The sequence below is a fragment of the Misgurnus anguillicaudatus genome, chromosome 22, assembly GCF_027580225.2.
Source record: "Misgurnus anguillicaudatus chromosome 22, ASM2758022v2, whole genome shotgun sequence".
NCBI classification, from domain to species: domain Eukaryota; kingdom Metazoa; phylum Chordata; class Actinopteri; order Cypriniformes; family Cobitidae; genus Misgurnus; species Misgurnus anguillicaudatus.
Genome location: NC_073358.2, coordinates 35,201,702 through 35,221,873, shown reverse-complemented (window position 1 = coordinate 35,221,873; position 20,172 = coordinate 35,201,702). Strand labels below are relative to the sequence as shown.

The following is a 20,172-nucleotide window of genomic DNA, read 5'->3' as shown; positions in this document are numbered from 1 at the left end:
CTCGCTTTAAAAGTCTTCCGCTTTGAAAAGGTTGTTTGCTGTGTTCACCAATTTCAAGATAAGAAAACTAATTCAATATTACTTACTTAATACACAAAATAAAAAAAATGAAAAAAAGAGCTATTTCTAATGGCAACGTGATAGTACGATTCAGACTGTAACAATCCATTTATAATAATGTATAATTTTTTACACAATTAATTTAATAATACAATAAATATATAATAATTTACCAAGTTATAATCACGTTGTACTACGAAAACAATGTTATTCTGGAAGTAATTTTGAAGGTTTTCACGCGCGATCAGACTTTACGTCAGTGCGTATGACGTCACCGATCACGTGCGTAACCGTTCGGCGCTAATTTTCAAATGGTTGTCTAAACAGATAGAAGACGTAACATCAGCTAACGGGGTTATTTATCAAAAATCAGCAATTCAGCGAAGGTAATTCAACTTTATTTGTTTGTGTTTCTTTTTAGTTCACCGAGGCAAGTTTCTAAAACAAAAGTTTGTTGTTTGGTTTGTTTCGTTCTCATAAGCGTGTTAGCTAACATTAGCGTTTTCTAATACATGTTTGGATGTCCGAGTTTTACGTTTAGGTCAAAAAGCTATTCGGCTATAAACATTTGCTTTAACAAAATGTTAAATAGTTAACGTTAGATGACGCACTATTTGCTCGTTTTATCCAGTTAAATTCGCGTTATTTGAAATTGTTTACAATTAACGTTAGCCGGCTTTAAAAACCGGCTTTAGTTGATGGCGTATTGTAAACAAATCATATGTGGTTGCATAATGAAACGCATATTGCTTTACAGTCGCCATGAGTGCATTTAGTACCCCGAACTCGAGGCCACGGCAGTGGTCCTCTCCAGCAATAGGACAAAAAGCGGCTCTGTCGGCGACAAGCACACCTCTGTTGGACAACATCCAGGGAAACGATGATGAACGAGAGAGACGTCAAAGACGCAGGTCTAAAGTTATCGATCTTCATGGGTTAACTGATTCATCCATCCACGAGGCCGGTACCCACAGGTAGGTTAAAAGTATTTGTATTAATCGTATATGGGTGCAAGCACAGAGAATGTACAACCTATACCTATTTTCTCTCCACAGTTCTGCAGGCACTCCTGCCGCGGTACCTAAGCTGTCATCCGCACAGATCTCTGAACATTACTCAACCTGCATCAAGCTCTCCACTGAAAATGTGAGTTAAGGTGTCATTTGTTCTGCATGAATCTGAAATGCAAAAAAGAAAATAATTCATCAGCAACTTTCTCTTTTCAGAAAATTACCACAAAAAATGCCTTTGGTCTGCACCTCATCGATTACATGGCAGACATTCTGAAGCAGAAAGACTCCGAGCTCAACTTCAAGGTTAAAACACACTCGTTTTGTATTTACCACCACAAGTCTACGTGCATTGTTGTAAACGCCTATATTGTGTTAATTCAGGTGGCAGCGGGCACCTTGGATGCTAGCACAAAAATTTATGCTGTGAGAGTGGATGCGGTCCATGCCGACGCCTACAGAGTTCTGGGAGGGTTGGGCTCAGAGACCAAACCAAAAGAGAGTCAAGTAATGTCAAAGGCAAGTCACAGGTGTGCTAAAGTCTTACGACTAGGGATGCACCGATAGGATTTGTTTGTGCCGATGCCGATTTAAACAGACAACTTCTGGCTGATGCCGATACCGATATTAAACACTTGTATACAATACTATACAGTTGGTCTATTAGCTAGTTTATTTCTGCATCAAATTATTTTTACTGAACATGGATTGGATCTAATTAACATTTCAACTGACCAACATAATAAGAGAGACACAAATTAAGCTAAAATAAATATAATAAGACAGCATGACAACCTTCAAAGGTGGTTTTAGCTATTCAGCATTTATTTTATTAACAACATTAACTCTCTTTTTTACATAAAATGGATTTCTTTATGCAGTTAATTAATAAACAGTCGGTATCGGCTTTTCGTGCTATTGCCGATATGCAGATGGTTTCAAATTCATCAAAAATCGGCCGATAAATATCGGCGGCCGATACATCGGTGCATCACTACTTATGACGGTAGAAAGGTCGGTGTCTTGTCGGGGTGGAAATGCATGTTGGCTTGTTCAGAGAGGGTCAGGACCAATGATACAGGGTGAATTGTCACATTCAACCAGCACATTAATACTTTACTAAATTTCATCTCGTTCCAGGTCAAGATGGCAATGAGGAGGCAGAGATGGATGAGGACAGACAGGGAGAGCAGGTGGCCGCTAAGCAGCCTAAGAAACGACCTCAGAAGAAGACCGTGGAGCAGAACCTCAGTAACATCAATCTCTCTGAATCTGAAATGAAGTGTGAGGTGAGTAGTATGACTGATAGATGTGCACACCATAATTCACGGCCTGCATGCATTTCTGAGTTCATATATGGTTAGGTTAACACGTACTTCATGTATGTAAGGAGCTATCAAGCATTTTCAGGGTTGTATAAAACTCTACAGGATGATTTAAACCATTGTCTGTGCAGGTGGACCCCATGTTCCAGCGCATGGCTGCTTCCTTCGATGAGAACAGCACAGCAGGTGTGTTCCTCTCTGTGTTATTCAGTGAGGACAGCCGCTGTGAGCTGCGCTTTCCTTCACATATGACCCTACTGAAGTCACAGCCGTCTCCCGTACAGATGCCACATCAGCACGTTCCTGCCTCGCCGTTCACAGGTAAACTGCCTTGTACCTTTCACTCAAATCTGAGTCACGTTTTTTTGGTCTAAAGTTTTCTATAGATCATGTGGTCCCATTAACGGTCTTTGGTTCTCACGGCTCATTTGAAGACACTTGAGGAAAAACCCATCTGTCCGTCTTTAGAGGATTTCTCTTTTACTAGATGGACTCCTGAACAAGTAAGACGAGTTTTGAGTGTTCTTTTTAATGCCTCATCCCACTGGCATTAAAGAGATGTTATAACAAATATCACATTTATTAAATGTGATGTATTGTGTGCATGGTATCTTGATTTGTTTATTCACTTTTGTCATGTATTGTAAATATAGACGACAAACCTCAACCAGCTTCTTGAGAAGATGAAACAAGGAGAGCATGCATTCGATGTAAATGCCGACATTGAGCCGGAGGAGGACGATGGTCCAGATTTTGGGGATCATTTTGATGCCGACGTAGATGAGGGCAGACCAGGAGACTCTGAGGAGTATAAGGAACACAAAGATGCGTGTTTAAGGAGCCCTGAAAAAGGACGAGGTTAGTACTTATGAAATGTATTGCACTGAATTTAATTGTAGATAATGAATAATAATTATGGTATGGTATAACACATCACGCTTTAATGTTGTGTTTCTCAATCCTTATTCTAAACACCATGATGCCAGACCTTAATTTAAGAACTAGATTATGGGGCAGTTTCCTGGACAGGGTTTACATTAATCCAGTACTAGGCCTTTATATTAGAACATTTAAGTAGTTTTTACAAACAAATCTTACAAAAACAATACTAGTGTGCATCTTATGACAAAACAATGGCACTGATATCTGTTAAGATATAGCAGTGCAAGCTTTTTTTTAATTGGGCATCTTAAATATTCATTTAGTTTGGGACTAGGATTAGCCCAGTAAGGGAGACCGCCCCATTACCAGTATATGTTTTGCTTTGTGTCTCTGCTTCTACAGAAAAAAAAAGTACAATCTTTTTTTGTAATTTGTTTGTATGCATATTCACAGTGATGTTTTTATTGTGTCAGAGGTGTTATTCCTATTGGTCAGGTGGATATTGCCACCATGTGTATGCAGTTGTCTGATCAGCCCAGAGAGTACTCATACTTCAGTCCCAGGACAATGGCCTCTTGGGTTGGACCCGGCTACTGGCTTTTTAAACCAGGACATAAACGTACGTCATGAATTAGCATTGAATGATAAAGTAATATAGGACATGAAAATTTACATTACACTTTTTTTACAGTTTTACTTCATAACATACCTAATAGTATATTTATCTTACAACCCGGTGTTCAGGTGTATATGTACTGCAAGTAGTTTGTTTTGTAGTGATAACTTGTTAAAGGCGGAGTCCACGATGTTTGAAAAACGCGTTGGAGAAGGAGACGGGCCGACTACCAAAACACACTTATAGCCAATCAAATCAAATCAAATGCCGGGTTGCGTATGTGTGGGGCGGGTCTATCAACAGAAGGTCCAGATTCTATTGTGGTAGGGGCGTGTTTGTTTAGGTGATTTCAAATATCAACATTGGCTTTCAAACATCATGGACTCCGCCTTTAACTGTTCAATATCTTGTACTTATTTCTCTTAATTTATTCTTTCTAGAGGATCACAAGCCAGACAAAGAACCTCGGAAGCGAGCGCCAAAAAATCCCCTGGTTATTGATTTTAAAGAAGATATTCACTTTCATAATTATTTTCGGACAACAAGAGTAAGTTACTGTTTCCTCTTTCATGCCACTCGGTTTATTCTCAAAAATGAAAATGATGTCATCGTTTACTTACACTCATGTTGTTCTAAACCTGTACGAGTTTCTTTATTCTGTTGAATGCAGAAGAATATATTTTGATCAATGACTGTAAGCACACAGTTGACGGTACCCATTGACTTCCATAGGATTTGTTTTTCCTACTATGGATGTCAGTGTTGAGAAAAACACGAGGGATGCACGATTTATCGGCCGACATATTGTTATCGGCCGATAACTGCTTATTTTTTAATATTATCGGTTATCAGTCTGATAGCTAAATGAAAGCCGATAAATGATGGATTATTTTGGTTTGTCGAACCACTTCACTTGCTCGTTGCTGGCCATGTGGAGTTTTGATTGGTGCTTTCTGTGACATAGCACGAAGATGACACGTGTTGCGGGCTTAAGAAGAGTATGCTAGTCTAGCGCAAAGACAAGATGTCCGCGGTCTTCGAGTTTTTCATTGTGAAAATAATATGAATATTTATCTGCCTATAGATATCGGTTATCGCCCCCCAAATAGAAAGAGTTATCGGTATCGGCCAAAAGTTCCATATCGGTGCATCCCTAAAAAACACCATAAATGTACTACGTAGTCCATGCAACTTGCTATAGTATTATTAATTGTTAATTTATGTAAGCTTAAGGCAGTGGGGGGTCAACGATGTATTATGCAGTCTGACTTATTAACACAGTTTAAGAGTTGGTTTCCTTATGCCGAAAATAGGCAAAGTGTCAAAAAAAAAGCAGTTGGAAGCAATACAGAGTATTGTAGGTTGTAAGTTTCGTTTTGTTTTATATCAAGACTAAACAATGACTCAACAATGGCACAAAAAGTGTGCTTTTGGATGTAAGGAGAAGTAAGCCATTATGGAAACAATGGATATAGTTTGTTTATTCTTGTTAGCAGCGGATTTTTGCGTGTGTGTTTGTTTAACACTAAATTTCATTAAAAGTCCCAAACGGGTCATGAGTTGCATGCGTTAAGTAAGACTTCTGTGTTATTTTGGAAATAGGCGCGTCACGCGTGCACATTATATAAATGACACGAACATGTATTTTCTTTAAAGAATCCAGATCAATTACTCACCACCATGTTGATGTCTTTCTTTTTTCAGTCAAGAGGAAATGGTGTTTTTTGAGGAAAACATTACAGGATTTTTCTCATTTTAATGGACCCCAACACTTAACAGTTTTAATGGAGTTTTAATGGAGTTTCAAAGGACTCTAAACGATCTCAAACGAGGCATAAGGGTCTTATCTAATGAAACAATTGTCATTTTTGGCAAGAAAAATGAAAAATATGCACTTTTAAACCACAACTTCTCGTCTCCCTCCGGTCGTGTGACGAGCCAGCGCGACCTCACGTAAAACATAATCACGTCAAGAGGTCACGGATGACTTATTGAAACTATGCCCCAGTGTTTTACAGTGTAGAGAAAGAGGACCGTTTCGATTTTTGATACTAATTAATGTCTTTGTCTCAGTTTATTGTTTAATATGGTCCGCAAATGTGCATTTCATATATGCAACACGGGACCTTTCGACGTCATTATGCAATTACATTACGCACTGGCTCATCACACAGCCAAAAATGACAATCCTTTTCTATATAAGACGCGTATGCCTCGCTTGAGATCGTTTAGAGTCCTTTCAAACTGCAATTTTAAACTGCATTAAAACTGTTAAGTGTTGGGGTCCATTAAAATGAGAAAAATCCTGGAATGTTTTCCTCAAAAAACATAATTTCTTCTTGACTGAACAAAGAAAGACATTAACATTTTGGATGACATGGTGGTGAGTAAATTATCTGGATTTTTTTATTTATTTTTTTGAAAATGGACTAATCCTTTAAACATTGGCCCTGTCCCAAATGGCGCACTTCATATGGACTTTCGGTCTCGTGGCCTTAAATTGCGCGTGCTCGCTTCGTCCACGAGTCCGTAGGGTGTCCCATCTGTCATTTTTACGCTTTGAAGTGTGCTCATCAGCGCCTCCTTTGCCCCCTTTATGCGGTCTTCAGCGAAGCCCGCACTGCAGCAGGCTTCGCGCACTTTACCAACCCAGAAGTCCTTGCGAAAGAGCAATCAGACCAATCAGACGACGAAAGGGAGGAGCTCACACTGACGGGCAACTTCTCTACCTATTTCCGGTGTGACGCTCGAGTCTGTCCCAAAATACGACTCCGTTGCACCCACGTGGACTCGCATTAAGGGTCCCTAAAGTCTGGACTACGTGATGTCATCAAAGTGTGGACTCTGAGGAGGACCACAAGTCCGGAGTGTGCCATTTGGGACAGGACCTCTGTTGCATGACTCGTGACTCGCTCCTCCTGTAGCCTGTAACTCCTCCTTCCAAATGTTTTCGTACATTATCGGAATGAATCGGTAAAGCTAATCTGTCTTTTATAAACCTGATAAAACTAAAGACTCTTCGGAGATATGAAGGATGTAATACTACTCCAAAGGTACTTCAGATTTAAGTCATCAGATACGCAGAAACAGCGTTATGGGAGCTTTAACTGTTTTTGTCAAATAGACTCCTTTTTAAAATTGTTAGACTTTTTGATGCCTTTTATAATTTATTACCCCCATCATTTTTGGAGCTTGGTCACTAAAAAATGTAACAAAATGGTATGTGTGAAACAGTATTTGATAATTAAGTAACCAATTTCATCTAAAGTGACTTGCAAAAGAAAAGAGGAAGCAAAACAACATGGGTGTGTAATGAATGAGGGTAAAAGTTAACATCACTTTAATTTTGTAAACAGTACATGTTTAAATGATGTTGCATTTGTTTTGTGAAGACAAAATTGTGTATCCAACTAACAAAAGTAACAATTACTTTGTCACAATGATATAATTATTGTTTTCAGGCAGCTACCACTATTAGTAAGTCTGCTCTGAACAGCAGCAATAAGAAAACCACACTTCCAGCAGACTTCCAGTATCCACCTAGTAACCTTTCACAACTTAACCTCAAACCCTCCAACACAGTAAGTAAATTTCTACTTAACATTTCTTTGGCATTATTGATTTTGCCCCGATATGCAGAAACATTCTACTATGGCTGTATATGAGATTTATGTGGTTAGATTTCCAATATTATTTTTGTTATTCTCACTCCAGCTCAGTTCAGAGGGTAAGAAGAGATTATCGGGTGAGCTAGGGGAGGAAATAGGAGAGTACGACTACAATAACCCCAACGACACAGCCAACTTCTGTCCTGCTCTTCAGGTATACCAGACCGTACGGTTTATGTGTCATGTTTGCACTGATAAAAATGAATGCTAACAGTTTACTGTCTATGTGAATAGGAAGGAGATAGTGAGGATGCTGATGGATTTGCAGGATCTGATGACTCTCAGACAGACAGACCGAACCCTTTCTCTCTGGACACCGAGGATATCTCTACATATGGAGACGACTGTCTTGTCCCTGAGCCTCACAAAGTTAGATGAGTTTTAATCGTTTTTATAACATTGTTTTCATAGGAGTTGGGATATAACACTTTTTTAAATTAATTTTATCTTTCCATTTAGGTAAACATTATTGAGATAAACTACGCCAAGACAGCAAAGACAATGGACATGAAAAAGCTTAAGACCTCCATGTGGAGTTTTCTAACAGATAGTCCAGAAAAACCGAAGGTTCGTCATCTCTTGTTCTGAGCATTATGTTCACCATAAATGTAAATGTAAAATTACATACATCAATACATCCTGAATCCTGCAACAATTTAGCAGAACTGTTTTCTTTTTGTTTTTTATTTTCAAACCTGTTTCTGTCTGTTTCACCATTTATAGGAGGTGCAGAATGAGACAACGGAAGTACCTGGTGAAAAATCATTTAGCGAGTCTATTAGGAACCTTGTTCAAAGGTAGTTTTATGTTAAAAGTCAATGTCCATGCACATAGGGGGACAACTGTTAAAGGAATATTCCACTTTTTATAAAAAGAAAAATCTGATCACTTACTCACCCCAATGTCATCCAAGGTGTTTGTCTTTTTTGTTCAGTCAAGAAGATTTTTCTCTATATATTGGACTTTTGTGGACCTCAACAGTTTACAGTTTCAATGCAGTTTAAACTTGCAGTTTATGATGTGCCAACGTGACGTAATCATGTATTACGTAATCGCGTCGAAAGGTCACACCTGACGTTTGCGAAACTATCGCTCCATTGTTTACTAGGGATGCACCTATAGGATTTTTTGGGCCGATACCGATTTAAACAGACAACTCCTGGCCGATACCGATGTTAAACACTTGTATACAATACCATACAGTTGGTCTATTAGCTAGTTTATTTCTGCATCAAATTATTTGAACTGAACATGGATTGGATCTAAGAGGCTGTTTACACTTGGCACTAACATGCGTTTTCCTCGATCGGATCACAAGTGGACAACGTTAATGCCAGGTGTAAACGATGTTCAAAACGTTTTGAGGTCATCCACTTTCGACCACTTTCAACCACATCCAGAGGTAGTCGAAACCCCTTTCGATCGGATCGCTTTGGAGTTGCGGAACGCACATGTGATTGAATGTGTTCGAACAGCCACACGTGACCGCCTTCTCTCCGCCCATTTATCTAATCTGAGGTTTTAAACACAAGTTTTACGTCTTTTTTTTTTACTTCTGGCATGAACATACGGTGAACAGTGCTATTTTTAGCCTTTCATTGATAAAACTGATCAATGGCTGATCTCCGTAGTTTCGTTTTGAAAGCGTATGAAAGTTGCGCGATCCTATTTCATCATTTGCGCTGAAAATTCAGAGAAAGCTCTTACATACACACGTACAAAACTCTGTGCATCATGTTTACTTGCTAAACAAGCAGTGGACTCCGACATAATATTAGTTTGCGTCCACCGTCTCACAGACCACCCCCTCACAGTATACAGGACAGAAGCGGTCGAAAGTGGACAAAAGAGACGATTTAAATACCTGGTGTAAACGTAATGTGTCTCTCTCGTCCACTTGTGATCCGATCAATGAAAACACATCTTAATACCAAGTGTAAACAGCCCCTTATTAACATTCAACTGACCAACATAATAAGAGAGGCCCAAATTAAGCTAAAACAAATATAACAAGACAGCATGACAACCTTCAAATGTGGTTTTTGCTATTCAGCACTTATTTTATTAACAACATTAACTCATTTTTTACATATAATGGATTTCTTTATGCAGTTAATTAATAAACAATCTGTATCGGCCTATCTCGTACTATTGCCGATATGCCGATGGTTTCAAATTCATAAAAAATCGGCCGATGAATATCGGCGGCCGATACATCGTGCATCACTATTGTTTACCAGTGTGGAGGAAGACGACCTTTCTGACATTGTTGTATGTGGAATGATACTAATTAAGGGTGTACTCACATTATCCAAACCAAACCATGCCCTGATGCACGCACTCACATTGTACTTTTATCAATCCGAGTCCGGGCGCGCTTTTGTCATTAAGATGTGAATTTTTTGAAAACAATCCCAAACGAGGCATAAGTGTCTTATCTAGCAAAACGATTGTCATTTTTGACAAGAAAAATAAAAAATATGCTCTTAAACCACAACTTTTCGTCTAGGTCCGGTCCAGCGCAACCTAACATAAATGCGTAGTGACGTAGGGAGGTCACGTATTACATATATAAAACGCACATTTGCGGACCATTGTAAACAATAAACTGACACAAAGACATTAATTAGTATCAGTTGACATACAACAACGTAGGAAGGGTCCTCTTTCTCAACACTTGTAAACACTGGGGCGGAGTTTCGCGTTCGTCTTCTGTGACCTCTTGACGTCATGACGTATTGCGTGGGGTCACCTGGCGCATCACGACCAGATCTAGACGAGAAGTTGTGCTTTAAAAGTGCATATTTGTTATTTTTCTTGTCAAAAATGACAATCGTCTTGCCAGACAAGACACCCATGCCTCGCCTGGGACCGTCCACAGTCCTTCGAAACTCCGCTGAAAAAAACCGCCACGTGTCGAGTTAAGTGTTAATTCTTGGTGTCCATTAAAGTCCATTAAAATGAGAAAAATCCTGCAATGTTTTCCTCAAAAAACATAATTTCTTCTCGACTGAACAAAGAAAGACATCAACATTTTGGATGACATGGTGGTGAGTAGATTATCTGGATTTTTCTTTTAAGAAAATGGAATATTCCTTTAACATTTTTCACGTATATACAAAAAAAGTAATTTCTCTCTTTTTCTTCCAGACTCCCTTCGACCATGGCTACAAATCTTTCAGTCCCTCTTGCTTTTGTGGCCCTTCTTCACCTGGCTAATGAGAAGGTGAAAACTTTGGGTTTGAGTTTGTATTATAATAATATTATATTGATTTAATATTAGCACATTGCCACTTATTAAGCTGTATTTGGCATCTAATCACCACAGTCATAACATTTCTTGTCAAAGCTAAAAGCTGTTTTTTTCCATTAACAGAACTTGGAGCTGCACAAGATTGACAGCATGACTGATATCATCATCAAACAAGGCCAATGAAAAAGAATAAATCTTTTTTACAAAATCTTTTCTTTATTTGTATTATAATTCCAGTATGTTTTTATAGTGTGTATTTTTTTACTGTATGTGTAAACCACATGTCATTCAAAACCAATTATCTAGTGAAAATGGTTTTTAGATCATGTTAAAATAAACCAGAAACCTCAACAGAATTGTTCAGTGTATCTTAAAGATGTGATAAAAGTGTGTCATTGTCAGGAAAATGCTTGGCTGTGTAAAAGCTATGAATAACAAGATTTTCAAGATCATCCTGTTTTGAGCCACTTATTTTAGTAGACATGATTGTTTCTCCGCCCTCATTAAAAGTAAAACTGAAATTGCTTTTCTCAGTCACTTTTTATAGTTTTATTTAATTAATATGAGGAAAAATAAAATGATTTTATCAATAAAGCCAACATAATTGTTTAACCTTTTCACTGCGTAAGGTTTTTGGTGTCCAGTATGATGTAATTAGTGAATGGTACTATGAATACATTCTGTGCCAGAGGCCATAAGGTGGAGTCAGTTTTTGTCCATCAGAGTCTGTAAACCTTCCTTAAATATTGTGTTTCAAATATTAAAGTGTCTAAATACACGGTTAAGGTCTTCAGAGTTTTTTTTAACTACTAGTTTAACCGAATTAAAGTCACTAACTCTGACGTCCTTTCATCGGAAAAGAATGTTGATGGGTTGATACGGAGCCTGGCTTTGTTACCTGTCAGGTGCGTGCGTCATGAATATAGCGCCCTCATGAGGATGCTATTAGTAGTAGCAGACCCCAAACCAGTTCATGTGCTGGAGAAAAAAAAAGTACAGACCAGGAAGTGTTGGCACAGTGCATAGCTGTCGGTCATTCGGAAACACATACAAACATTTTAAGTCAAAGGACTAACGTTTAATCGTTTATTGTGGATTAAATCAAAAGTCACCAGAAAAGGAAACTATGGGGCTGGGCGATCCAGATAGTACGGTAAGTGACAAAAATCAGCGATGATCAGTCGGCAGGTGCTTAAAACTTGCCTCGCCTATACTTGGAGACGTATAATAAAGACGATTTAACTGTATACTCGGTTTTAATTTCCTCCATTATAAAGCAAAATGTCCGTAGTGTTGCTGAAAGAGTTTCCACCAGAGTTGGTTAGTCTTTATTTATTTTGGGTTTTAAAGTTGTGATATGGGCGAAGCTTGTTTTTCAAGTCTTGCTTAAAGTTTCTGTTGTGTGCGTTGTACGTCGAGCTATTACGTTAGGTTACTTAACTTACCTTAAACAAATTTGCAACTCTTCACATTTTGTTTAGTCTAGCCGTCATCCAATTTGCGTTAACGGTAGAGTCTTCAGATTTGTTTACATAGTATGATTGAATTTACTTAAAACTAAAATAACCGCTAAGTTACACTGAAAAAAAATACTGTAAATAATCTGTTTTTAGATATGTTTGGGCGGATAATTGTAACAGTATGCAAATGTGCTGATCCTATCGCGCGTCTCTTGACTGCTGAAACGAGGCAGAAGAAGTGTGAAAGTTGATCAACTGTCAACGAACGTTTTTATCTTTCATCATTGCGGCACATGCAATATAGTTTAATTCCTGTTGACTGTGGTTAAATTACGTACAAAGGTAGTTTTCATTAACAATGTAAGTTTATGGATTCCTTTGAAAGCTGTTGAGGCTGGGAATTTAAGGTGACATGTACATGTTTTGGCCTTGGCACCGTATTAAATGCACTAATCATACTTACTGGTGGACATTTTATACATTCCAGCTTAGATGGTAAAGCAGTTAAGTAAACTTGAACACTAAATTAAAGTTATGCTAGTAACTTCAACTCTTTTATCATCACATTAAATCACAATAGGATCTCAGTATTCGGTGTTACCTAATAGCTTTCTACCATTCTGCAGACACAAACACAGGCAGCCATTGTGACCATTCACAGGGGGTGACGCATTGCTCTTACCAGTTTCCTGGTAACACATTTGTTTTTGAACTATCAGCAGCACAAATATACCTTATGAGATAAAGATGATCCTAAATAATAAGTAAGCTAAGTTTAAGTTAAATTAAGTGACTAAATGACACAATGCAAAAGATGGCTAATACAGGCTTCAAATATTAGTTTTATTCAACTGATATACTGTACAGTATTTGATGCCTAATTGCCTATAAAGCTATTTTAGCTAAGGCGTGTTGCATTTTTTTTGTCAGTGTCACACATAAGATGACACATTGAATCACCACATAATACTAAGCATTTTTTTAAATTCTAAAATAGCTTCATAGAAATCAATTATTGTACAGTATATCAGTGGAATAAAACTAATAGGGGAAGCCTGTATTAGCCATCTTTTGCATTGTGTCATTTAAACACTTAAAGGAAAGTTTTTGAATATTTTATTATGTTCTTACCTCAACTTAGACGGATTAATATAAACCAATTTTTTTTTCAATGCGTGCACTTTTTAATCTTTGTACAGCGCCTCGTGAATGTGTTAGGATTTAGCCAAGCCCCATTCATCCCTAAGGATCCAAACAAAAGTTTTATTTTGTGCTACCGCACCATACTTACTCGTGTAACTACTCATGTAAGAGCCTTTAAATAGGGAAAACATGGTGGCTTCTAAATTCATCCCTGTTTAGATCCTAAGGAATGAATAGGGCTAGGCTAAATGCTAACACATACAAGAGGCGCTGTACAAAGGTTAAGAGTGAACACATTGAAAACAGATAGGTATGTATTAATTTGTCTAAGCTGATGTAAGAACATGGTAAAATATTGAAAAGCTGTGATGTTTTCCTTTAAGAGTAATTTAACTTAAAGGTGCCCTTCCTCTGTCGTTTTTATTGTTTTATACTGTTGTCTGAGGTCTACTCATGACGTTTGCATGCAATAAGTAATAGGCCATTTTGTACCCTGGTTTTGAGGCTGGTTAGAGAAATGATCCGTTTTGATGGGCGGGCCGTATTGACAACTTGGAAGTAAACGCCCACTGCTATGATTGGATAACAGTTTTTCGGAGTCAAACTAACTTTCAATACTTATTTAATCTCATGTGTAATCAGTTTAATGTTAAGTGAGTGTCTTAAGACACATTGACCCTCATTTATCATTCTTGCGTAGAAACGGGCGTATATGTTGGCGTAAGATTATGCTTACACTCCTCTCACGGCCTGATTTATGAAGCTGTGCGTACCTCTGAAATTCAGGTGTAAGCAATATCTGCCCTTCATAAATGCTGCGGCTGAAAACGATCGTCATTAGACTAAAACGCCCATATAAATTCAAGTCTCCGCCTCCCCCACGCCCTCATTTTATGACATTGACACATGGAAGACGGCAAAGAAAAGAAACCAGGGAAGTGGAAAGAAACAAAATTGTTTTATTTGGGAGTTTAAAGAGCGGGATTAAAGACACATTAATAATTGACATTATGACATTTTTTAATATTTGTATTTTTTTTTTAATTATTAATGACACTTAATTGATATTTAGAAGAAGAATAATTTATTATTATTATAATTATTATTTACTGTTGCCTACATCTAAATTATATGTCTGCTTAATGGTTCGGTTAAGTTTTTTTTTTTTAAATGATATTTTAAAATGATGTAGTAACTTTTGTAGTGTGTTTTTCTGTATTTACATAGAGTTGTTTTTTAGCTAAGATCCAGTTTGATACGTAGCTCCGGAAATTAACAATTTGTTTCCATGACATCCACATGTTTTACTAGGCTAATTCATAATTTGAAATAATAATAATTGTAATAGTAATTAAGAATTATTATAATAATTAATTCCAAGGAACAAACTGTTGAATATTGGGAACGAATTTTATATTTATGACCATACTTTAGACTAAATAAGAAAAAGAAGTGTCCATAGCATAAAAGATAATTCGTGGCCATGATTTTGTCCGCATGTCATCATGATCGGATTTATGGCTCCATTCAACACAAGCATTTTACCTTACCTATTCATTTGTAGCTATTTATTTATCATCGAATGGTATGTAACTAGCTTACCTTTTGATGCATTATTACCATGTTTTCGTAGCACATCCTTGTGCTTTCTTGCAATGTGCTGCTTCAGATTCCAGGATGAATATTTGCTAACTTTTACAGTCCCTCCACAGTCCCTTTCAATGTTTTCTTCCTGTCCAATCTTAACTTTGATTTTTACTTTACACTTATGTATAAGGCTTGAATTCCATAACTTATTGCTAGACGTTTTTACAGATTCTCGAACTAGCAAATTATCAAAGGGCGTTCTGGGTTCAACGAGCGGTGCTGAGCGAGCGGATTTTTTGGAAAAAGGCGCTCTGATGGTATTACCGCACCGCTCAACGCTCCGATCCGCTCACGTGCTCTGCCCTGAAACGGCTCGCAACTTAAGGAATACATATGCATACAAATCAAATGCTTTGGTAAAGTCACACAAATTAAACATTGAAGTTCATGTTGCAAAAAAAAACCCTTAAGTTTATAAATACTATGTTGTTGTTTTTTACAGTAGGTCATAATATATCATATACTATTTTAGTTTGTCAGTGCGGTTTGTTGTGTTAGGAATTTTTTCTGTGCATTTCCTAACTCAAAATGTGCGTACACCACCTCCTGAGCAGGTGTAGGATTTGAGCGTGCCGTACGCCACCGTCCATATTGATAAATATCAAAGTCACCCTGGTTTTTGGTGTACGCTGGAAATTTGGTGTACGCACTTTTGATAAATAAGGGCCAGTGTCTTTCACACATTTTGTCATTAACCCTTTCGGCACACACACGGGTGTGTTTTATTGTAAACACGTGCACAAAAACACACACGTGTCTTTTATCCTAAACCCTTTCGATGCGCGTGTAGCAGCGCGCGCACGCACACAAACACACACACACGTGTCTTTACATAAAACCTTTCGACGCGCGTGTAGCACATATGGACCTAACACGTATCAAAAAATACATGTAAAAATGTTTTTATGTGGAAGGGCCTCTTTAAATCTAGTTCACTTTTTTAATGATTGAGCTAACAGTGTTAAAAAGTAGTTTGCTGAATTGGAGTACAGCATAACTTTGAATATAGAAATGGCGATTGTTATATTACAGAAATGTAGAAATCCAGTCTAAAGTTTCGATGTAATTTGGACATTAGGAGCATTAAAATAGGATTTCAATCACTGATTTTACTTTAAATTCAGTTCACTTTACCATGACCTTACTCGGTCAATATTAAAGAGATTAAAGGTGCAGTGTGTAAATTTTAGCTGCATTTTAGGGGCAACTTAGTAAAAACGTTAAGGGCTTCTGTAGAAACATGGCGGCCCAAAATGGCGACTTCCATGTAAGGGGACCCTCGATGTATGTAGATAAAATCGTCTCATTCTAAGGTAATAAACACATAACGGTTCATTATGAAAGGTTTTTATACACCCCTGATAATATAGTTTTGTGTATTATTTTGTATCTCTGTCAAAAGATCCTTCTAAAAATTACACACTGCCCCTTTAAGGTTATAGTTTTACTGAATGTTTGAATAACGCTATGTAGGAAGATTTATTTGTTTAAAAAAATTGCCATCGATATAAAATTATTTTTGCTGGGTTTCACAGGAAGGGTCACACATTATTGTAAGCTTTGTTTAAATCATCAGTCTATCACATGTTTAAATGCAATACACTCCAATAGTAGGGTTTATAATTCTAGTGTTTTATACACTTCTGATAAAAAGATACACAATAGAGTGCCTCAGGGATGACGTGTTTTTGTAGGCCGACCTGGAAGTTAAGGGCACACTGGTTCCCTCGCATAAAAACCTGTTCATTTTTCCCATAGACTTTTGGATTGTTGCAAAAAATAAGCTCTTTGTTTAACAAAAGTTAAAGTTTAACAAGTTAGTCTTCACAGATAAATCCAAAGTTTATGAATTTTGATGTGTACATGTATTTACTCTAAATATAAAAATCCCAACTCTGACTTACAAGTTCATTGTGTTCATCTGTGAAGATGAGCTTGTTGGGCTAAATGTGTCTTAAACTTTTGGGCTATTATTTTGGCGATAATCCAAAAGTCTATGGGAGAAATGGATGGGCTTTTTGCGAGGAACCAGTGTCCCGCTAACTTCCGGGTTGACTTACAAAAAATACATAATTCCTGTGGCACTCTATACGCATTATATATATATTCTTTAAATTTCTTTAAAATTAGAAATTAGGATTTAATTTTATTTAGGTTTAAGAGATCCTGCAGTTTCCTGCTATTGCTCAAGTGGAAGGGGAGTTTACCCTAAAAACTTGACACATCAGTTTACATTTTTATACAGTTTTTAATACTATACACATTTCCTGTATTTTCTGGATGTATTCTATTAAAGAGACTGAGAAACAATTATATATGATCACTATAACATTACAAAAACAACAAATCTAATGGCATGGTGGCCTAAGACTTTTGCACAGTATTGTACATATTATAATTTATATATGATATGCCAGATGATAGTTGATAGCGTGCCATTAAGTAAACTATATGTGCGGCATAACAACAATGAGATTATATTTCACTGTTCAGTTTGACAGTAATGCAGGTTATTTGCATAACCCTCCATATATGCTCAATGGCATTATTTGATTCATATTATCTCTGAGTCCAGCAGCAGAGAGATGAGGAAGCAGCTCAGGAGGTGGATCGGGTTAAAGCTCTACAGTCTCAAGTGGATGGTGTAAAGGATATTATGACCCAGAATGTGGATCGGATCCTGGCTCGTGGAGAGAGGCTTGACGATCTGATGGGGAAATCTGAGGACCTGCAGGCTGGGGTGTGTCTTTTTGTCCCACTTTATTTATTTATTTTTACTGTGTGTGTTTCGTCCATTTTATTTTAAGTTAACATAATTGTTTTTCTGTTTCTTAGGCCCAGAACTTCAAACATACCTCTCAGAAGGTTGCTCGTGCTTACTGGTGGAAAAATGTGAAATTGATTGTGGTTATCGTCGTGATTGTCCTCATCGTTATTCTGATAATAATATTCCTTGCTACTGGTGTAATTCCAACCAGTTCTCCTCCGCCTTTACCCACTTCGAAACCTTAGAGTTGCACTCTCTCTCTTACACACATACAAACCAAAACAATTAGGACCTACACACATAACACACACACACTTCAGTTTGCACATTTTACTCATATACCTTCATATCACTTGGTGTCTCACCACCCTGTAATGAGGTAACAGAGCTTCCATAATGACAGCTTTAAAACCTTGAAGTGGATTTTAAGTTGTCTTTTACATATTTTACTCCCAGATCATGCTAATGACCACTTCAGCTGCCTTATGGTTCTCTAAAACTTGTGAGAAAACCTCATAATATTACATGCAAACTATAATTACTAAGTACTATAGATATCCTTGAAATAATCCTATATGCTGGCATTGAATCAGAGAAGGTAATGGGTAAAAGTTCTGTCTATTGAATTATGAAGTATATTTAAGACTGATAGATTCATTGAAATGTTAGTAGGAATTATACCACATTTCTAGTCTGTATTTTGTATCTGATGGGTTACTGTCTTTGTTATTTTTACAGTTTTGTGACATTTGTAAAAAAAAATCAACCAAGTATGTTTTTCTTAAAATGTTAAAAGTAAGAATATCATTGACTTGTTTAGGGAATTTATTTCACTTAAGGAAACTTCTTGGAGTTAAGCACAAATTGTCCTCTAACAGAAAAAATTAAAAATTCTAACGGCATATACAGAGCATGTGAACAAGGTTATCTAGTCTTGCTTGTGCCCTTTAAATGGGTATTTTTTATCGATAAATGTGCTATTTGTCTTTTCACGTCATATCACTGCACTGAGTTGTACCTCCACAGTTACTGTAAAAATTTAAAATTTGGACACCGTTTGCCGTCGGTCAGCTAAAGCTTTTTTTAAAGCCGAGACACACAACTTTAATTTCTGTAAAGAGCATCAATGAGGAATATTTAGCTGTGTTGTAATGTTTAGTTTGTTAAAAAGCTCTAACTCTTGACATTTAAAAATTAGCCAATGACAATTAACTTTCCACATATCAGTAGTCGTTTCCTTCACAGGCATTCCTGGTGTTATAAGATGATCTCTTTTTAACCTATTGACTAGCTGTATGCACTTTGTTTTGGAGAGGTCAAGATGTTTTTGTCTGTTTGAATGTTTGTTACTTGAATCTCATTACGTATTTCTTTTAGCTTTCCTTAACCTTGTACATGTATTTGTTTAAAAATGTAATGTATTAGTCACCTTTATTATTATAAACAAGAAGTTTAATATTTTTTTCCATAAATAAATCTACTTAAAGTAACATTTTTAAACACATCTGTGAATTTGGAACCTTATCTAATTAAATCACCAATTTCACCTTTCATCTGTGCTCATTTTTGCCACAGAAACAGTTTGTGCTGGTTTGGTGTTTGTTTATTTGAGATGCCAAATTCACAGAGGGATTGTAAACCTTTAAAGTGCCTTTGAAGTAAATACTTGGAGGACACAAGAGACTTGTAAAAATGTTTTGGCAATAAATATTTAATCTGGCATTACTATGACTAGATAATGAGTGTTTTGTATTGGCTAATCAGCCCATCTTTTGTTGGTGAACACTATTACCAAATTTAGTTCCATTATTCCACCATAGGTTTACAATAGACATGTTTCCAAGAAGAGCCCATGCTATTTTTCAGCAATAACATAAACATAAGAAGTGTCAGCAGCTGCATTAGTATCAGCAACATTTAACAAAATTTGATTTTTTTCCCCTGTGGTTTTGTTTAACCAAAAATCTTTTCTTCCAACAGTTCACACTTCTATGAAACAGGAACCTTGATATTTCTGTTCGGTTTTATTTAAAGGGATAGTTCACACAAAAATTAAAATTCTGTAATTATTCACTTACCCTTAAGTTGCTCCAACCCTGTTTTAAATTCTTTGTTTTGCTGAACACAAAGGAAGACATTTGTAATCGAGCAAGAAACAGCACCGTTGACTTCCATAGTAGGAAAGAAAAATACTGTCAAAAAATCAGTCAAAAAAATGTGGTTACAAACATTGCTCAAAATATCTTCCCTTTTGTTCACCAGAACAAAGATATTTAGGCTATACTAATTTATAACAACGTGAGGGTGAGTAAATGTTGAGAGAATTTTATTTTGGGGTATT

The 20,172-nt window shown here is 36.9% G+C and overlaps 2 protein-coding genes across 3 annotated transcripts; both read left to right on the top strand.

Annotated features, from left to right (window-relative positions):
* The first annotated feature begins 293 nt into the window (after positions 1–293).
* ncaph (non-SMC condensin I complex, subunit H) lies at positions 294–11,431 on the top strand. Its single transcript, XM_073861234.1, has 18 exons — positions 294–446; positions 818–1,034; positions 1,116–1,206; positions 1,287–1,376; positions 1,455–1,572; positions 2,211–2,359; positions 2,527–2,716; positions 2,819–2,898; positions 3,049–3,253; positions 3,753–3,896; positions 4,334–4,440; positions 7,355–7,474; positions 7,608–7,715; positions 7,796–7,930; positions 8,021–8,128; positions 8,285–8,358; positions 10,712–10,787; positions 10,938–11,431. The coding sequence occupies exons 2-18, from the start codon at positions 823–825 to the stop codon at positions 10,995–10,997; spliced, it is 2,067 nt and encodes a 688-aa protein (XP_073717335.1). The 5' UTR covers positions 294–446; positions 818–822; the 3' UTR covers positions 10,998–11,431.
* A 352-nt stretch (positions 11,432–11,783) lies between these two features.
* On the top strand, positions 11,784–19,556 carry vamp8 (vesicle-associated membrane protein 8 (endobrevin)). 2 transcript variants are annotated; one of them, XM_055199229.2, is made up of 3 exons: positions 11,784–11,967; positions 17,643–17,804; positions 17,900–19,556. In XM_055199229.2, the coding sequence occupies exons 1-3, from the start codon at positions 11,941–11,943 to the stop codon at positions 18,074–18,076; spliced, it is 366 nt and encodes a 121-aa protein (XP_055055204.1). In that variant the 5' UTR covers positions 11,784–11,940; the 3' UTR covers positions 18,077–19,556. The 2 variants fall into 2 exon arrangements, with proteins under 2 accessions (XP_055055204.1, XP_055055203.1); XM_055199228.2 differs by having other exon boundaries at positions 11,785–11,967; positions 17,640–17,804.
* Positions 19,557–20,172: the final 616 nt, after the last annotated feature.

Bases quoted from the DNA above. Each gene is read 5' to 3' on its own strand.
- ncaph (XM_073861234.1), top strand. From the start codon at position 823: ATGAGTGCATTTAGTACCCCGAACTCGAGGCCACGGCAGTGGTCCTCT. The intron at 1,573-2,210 runs GTCAAGTAATGT...ATCTCGTTCCAG, and splicing joins AGAGACCAAACCAAAAGAGA to GTCAAGATGGCAATGAGGAG. The intron at 8,129-8,284 runs GTTCGTCATCTC...CACCATTTATAG, and splicing joins ATAGTCCAGAAAAACCGAAG to GAGGTGCAGAATGAGACAAC.
- vamp8 (XM_055199228.2), top strand. From the start codon at position 11,941: ATGGGGCTGGGCGATCCAGATAGTACG. The intron at 11,968-17,639 runs GTAAGTGACAAA...CTCTGAGTCCAG, and splicing joins TGGGCGATCCAGATAGTACG to CAGCAGAGAGATGAGGAAGC. The intron at 17,805-17,899 runs GTGTGTCTTTTT...TCTGTTTCTTAG, and splicing joins CTGAGGACCTGCAGGCTGGG to GCCCAGAACTTCAAACATAC.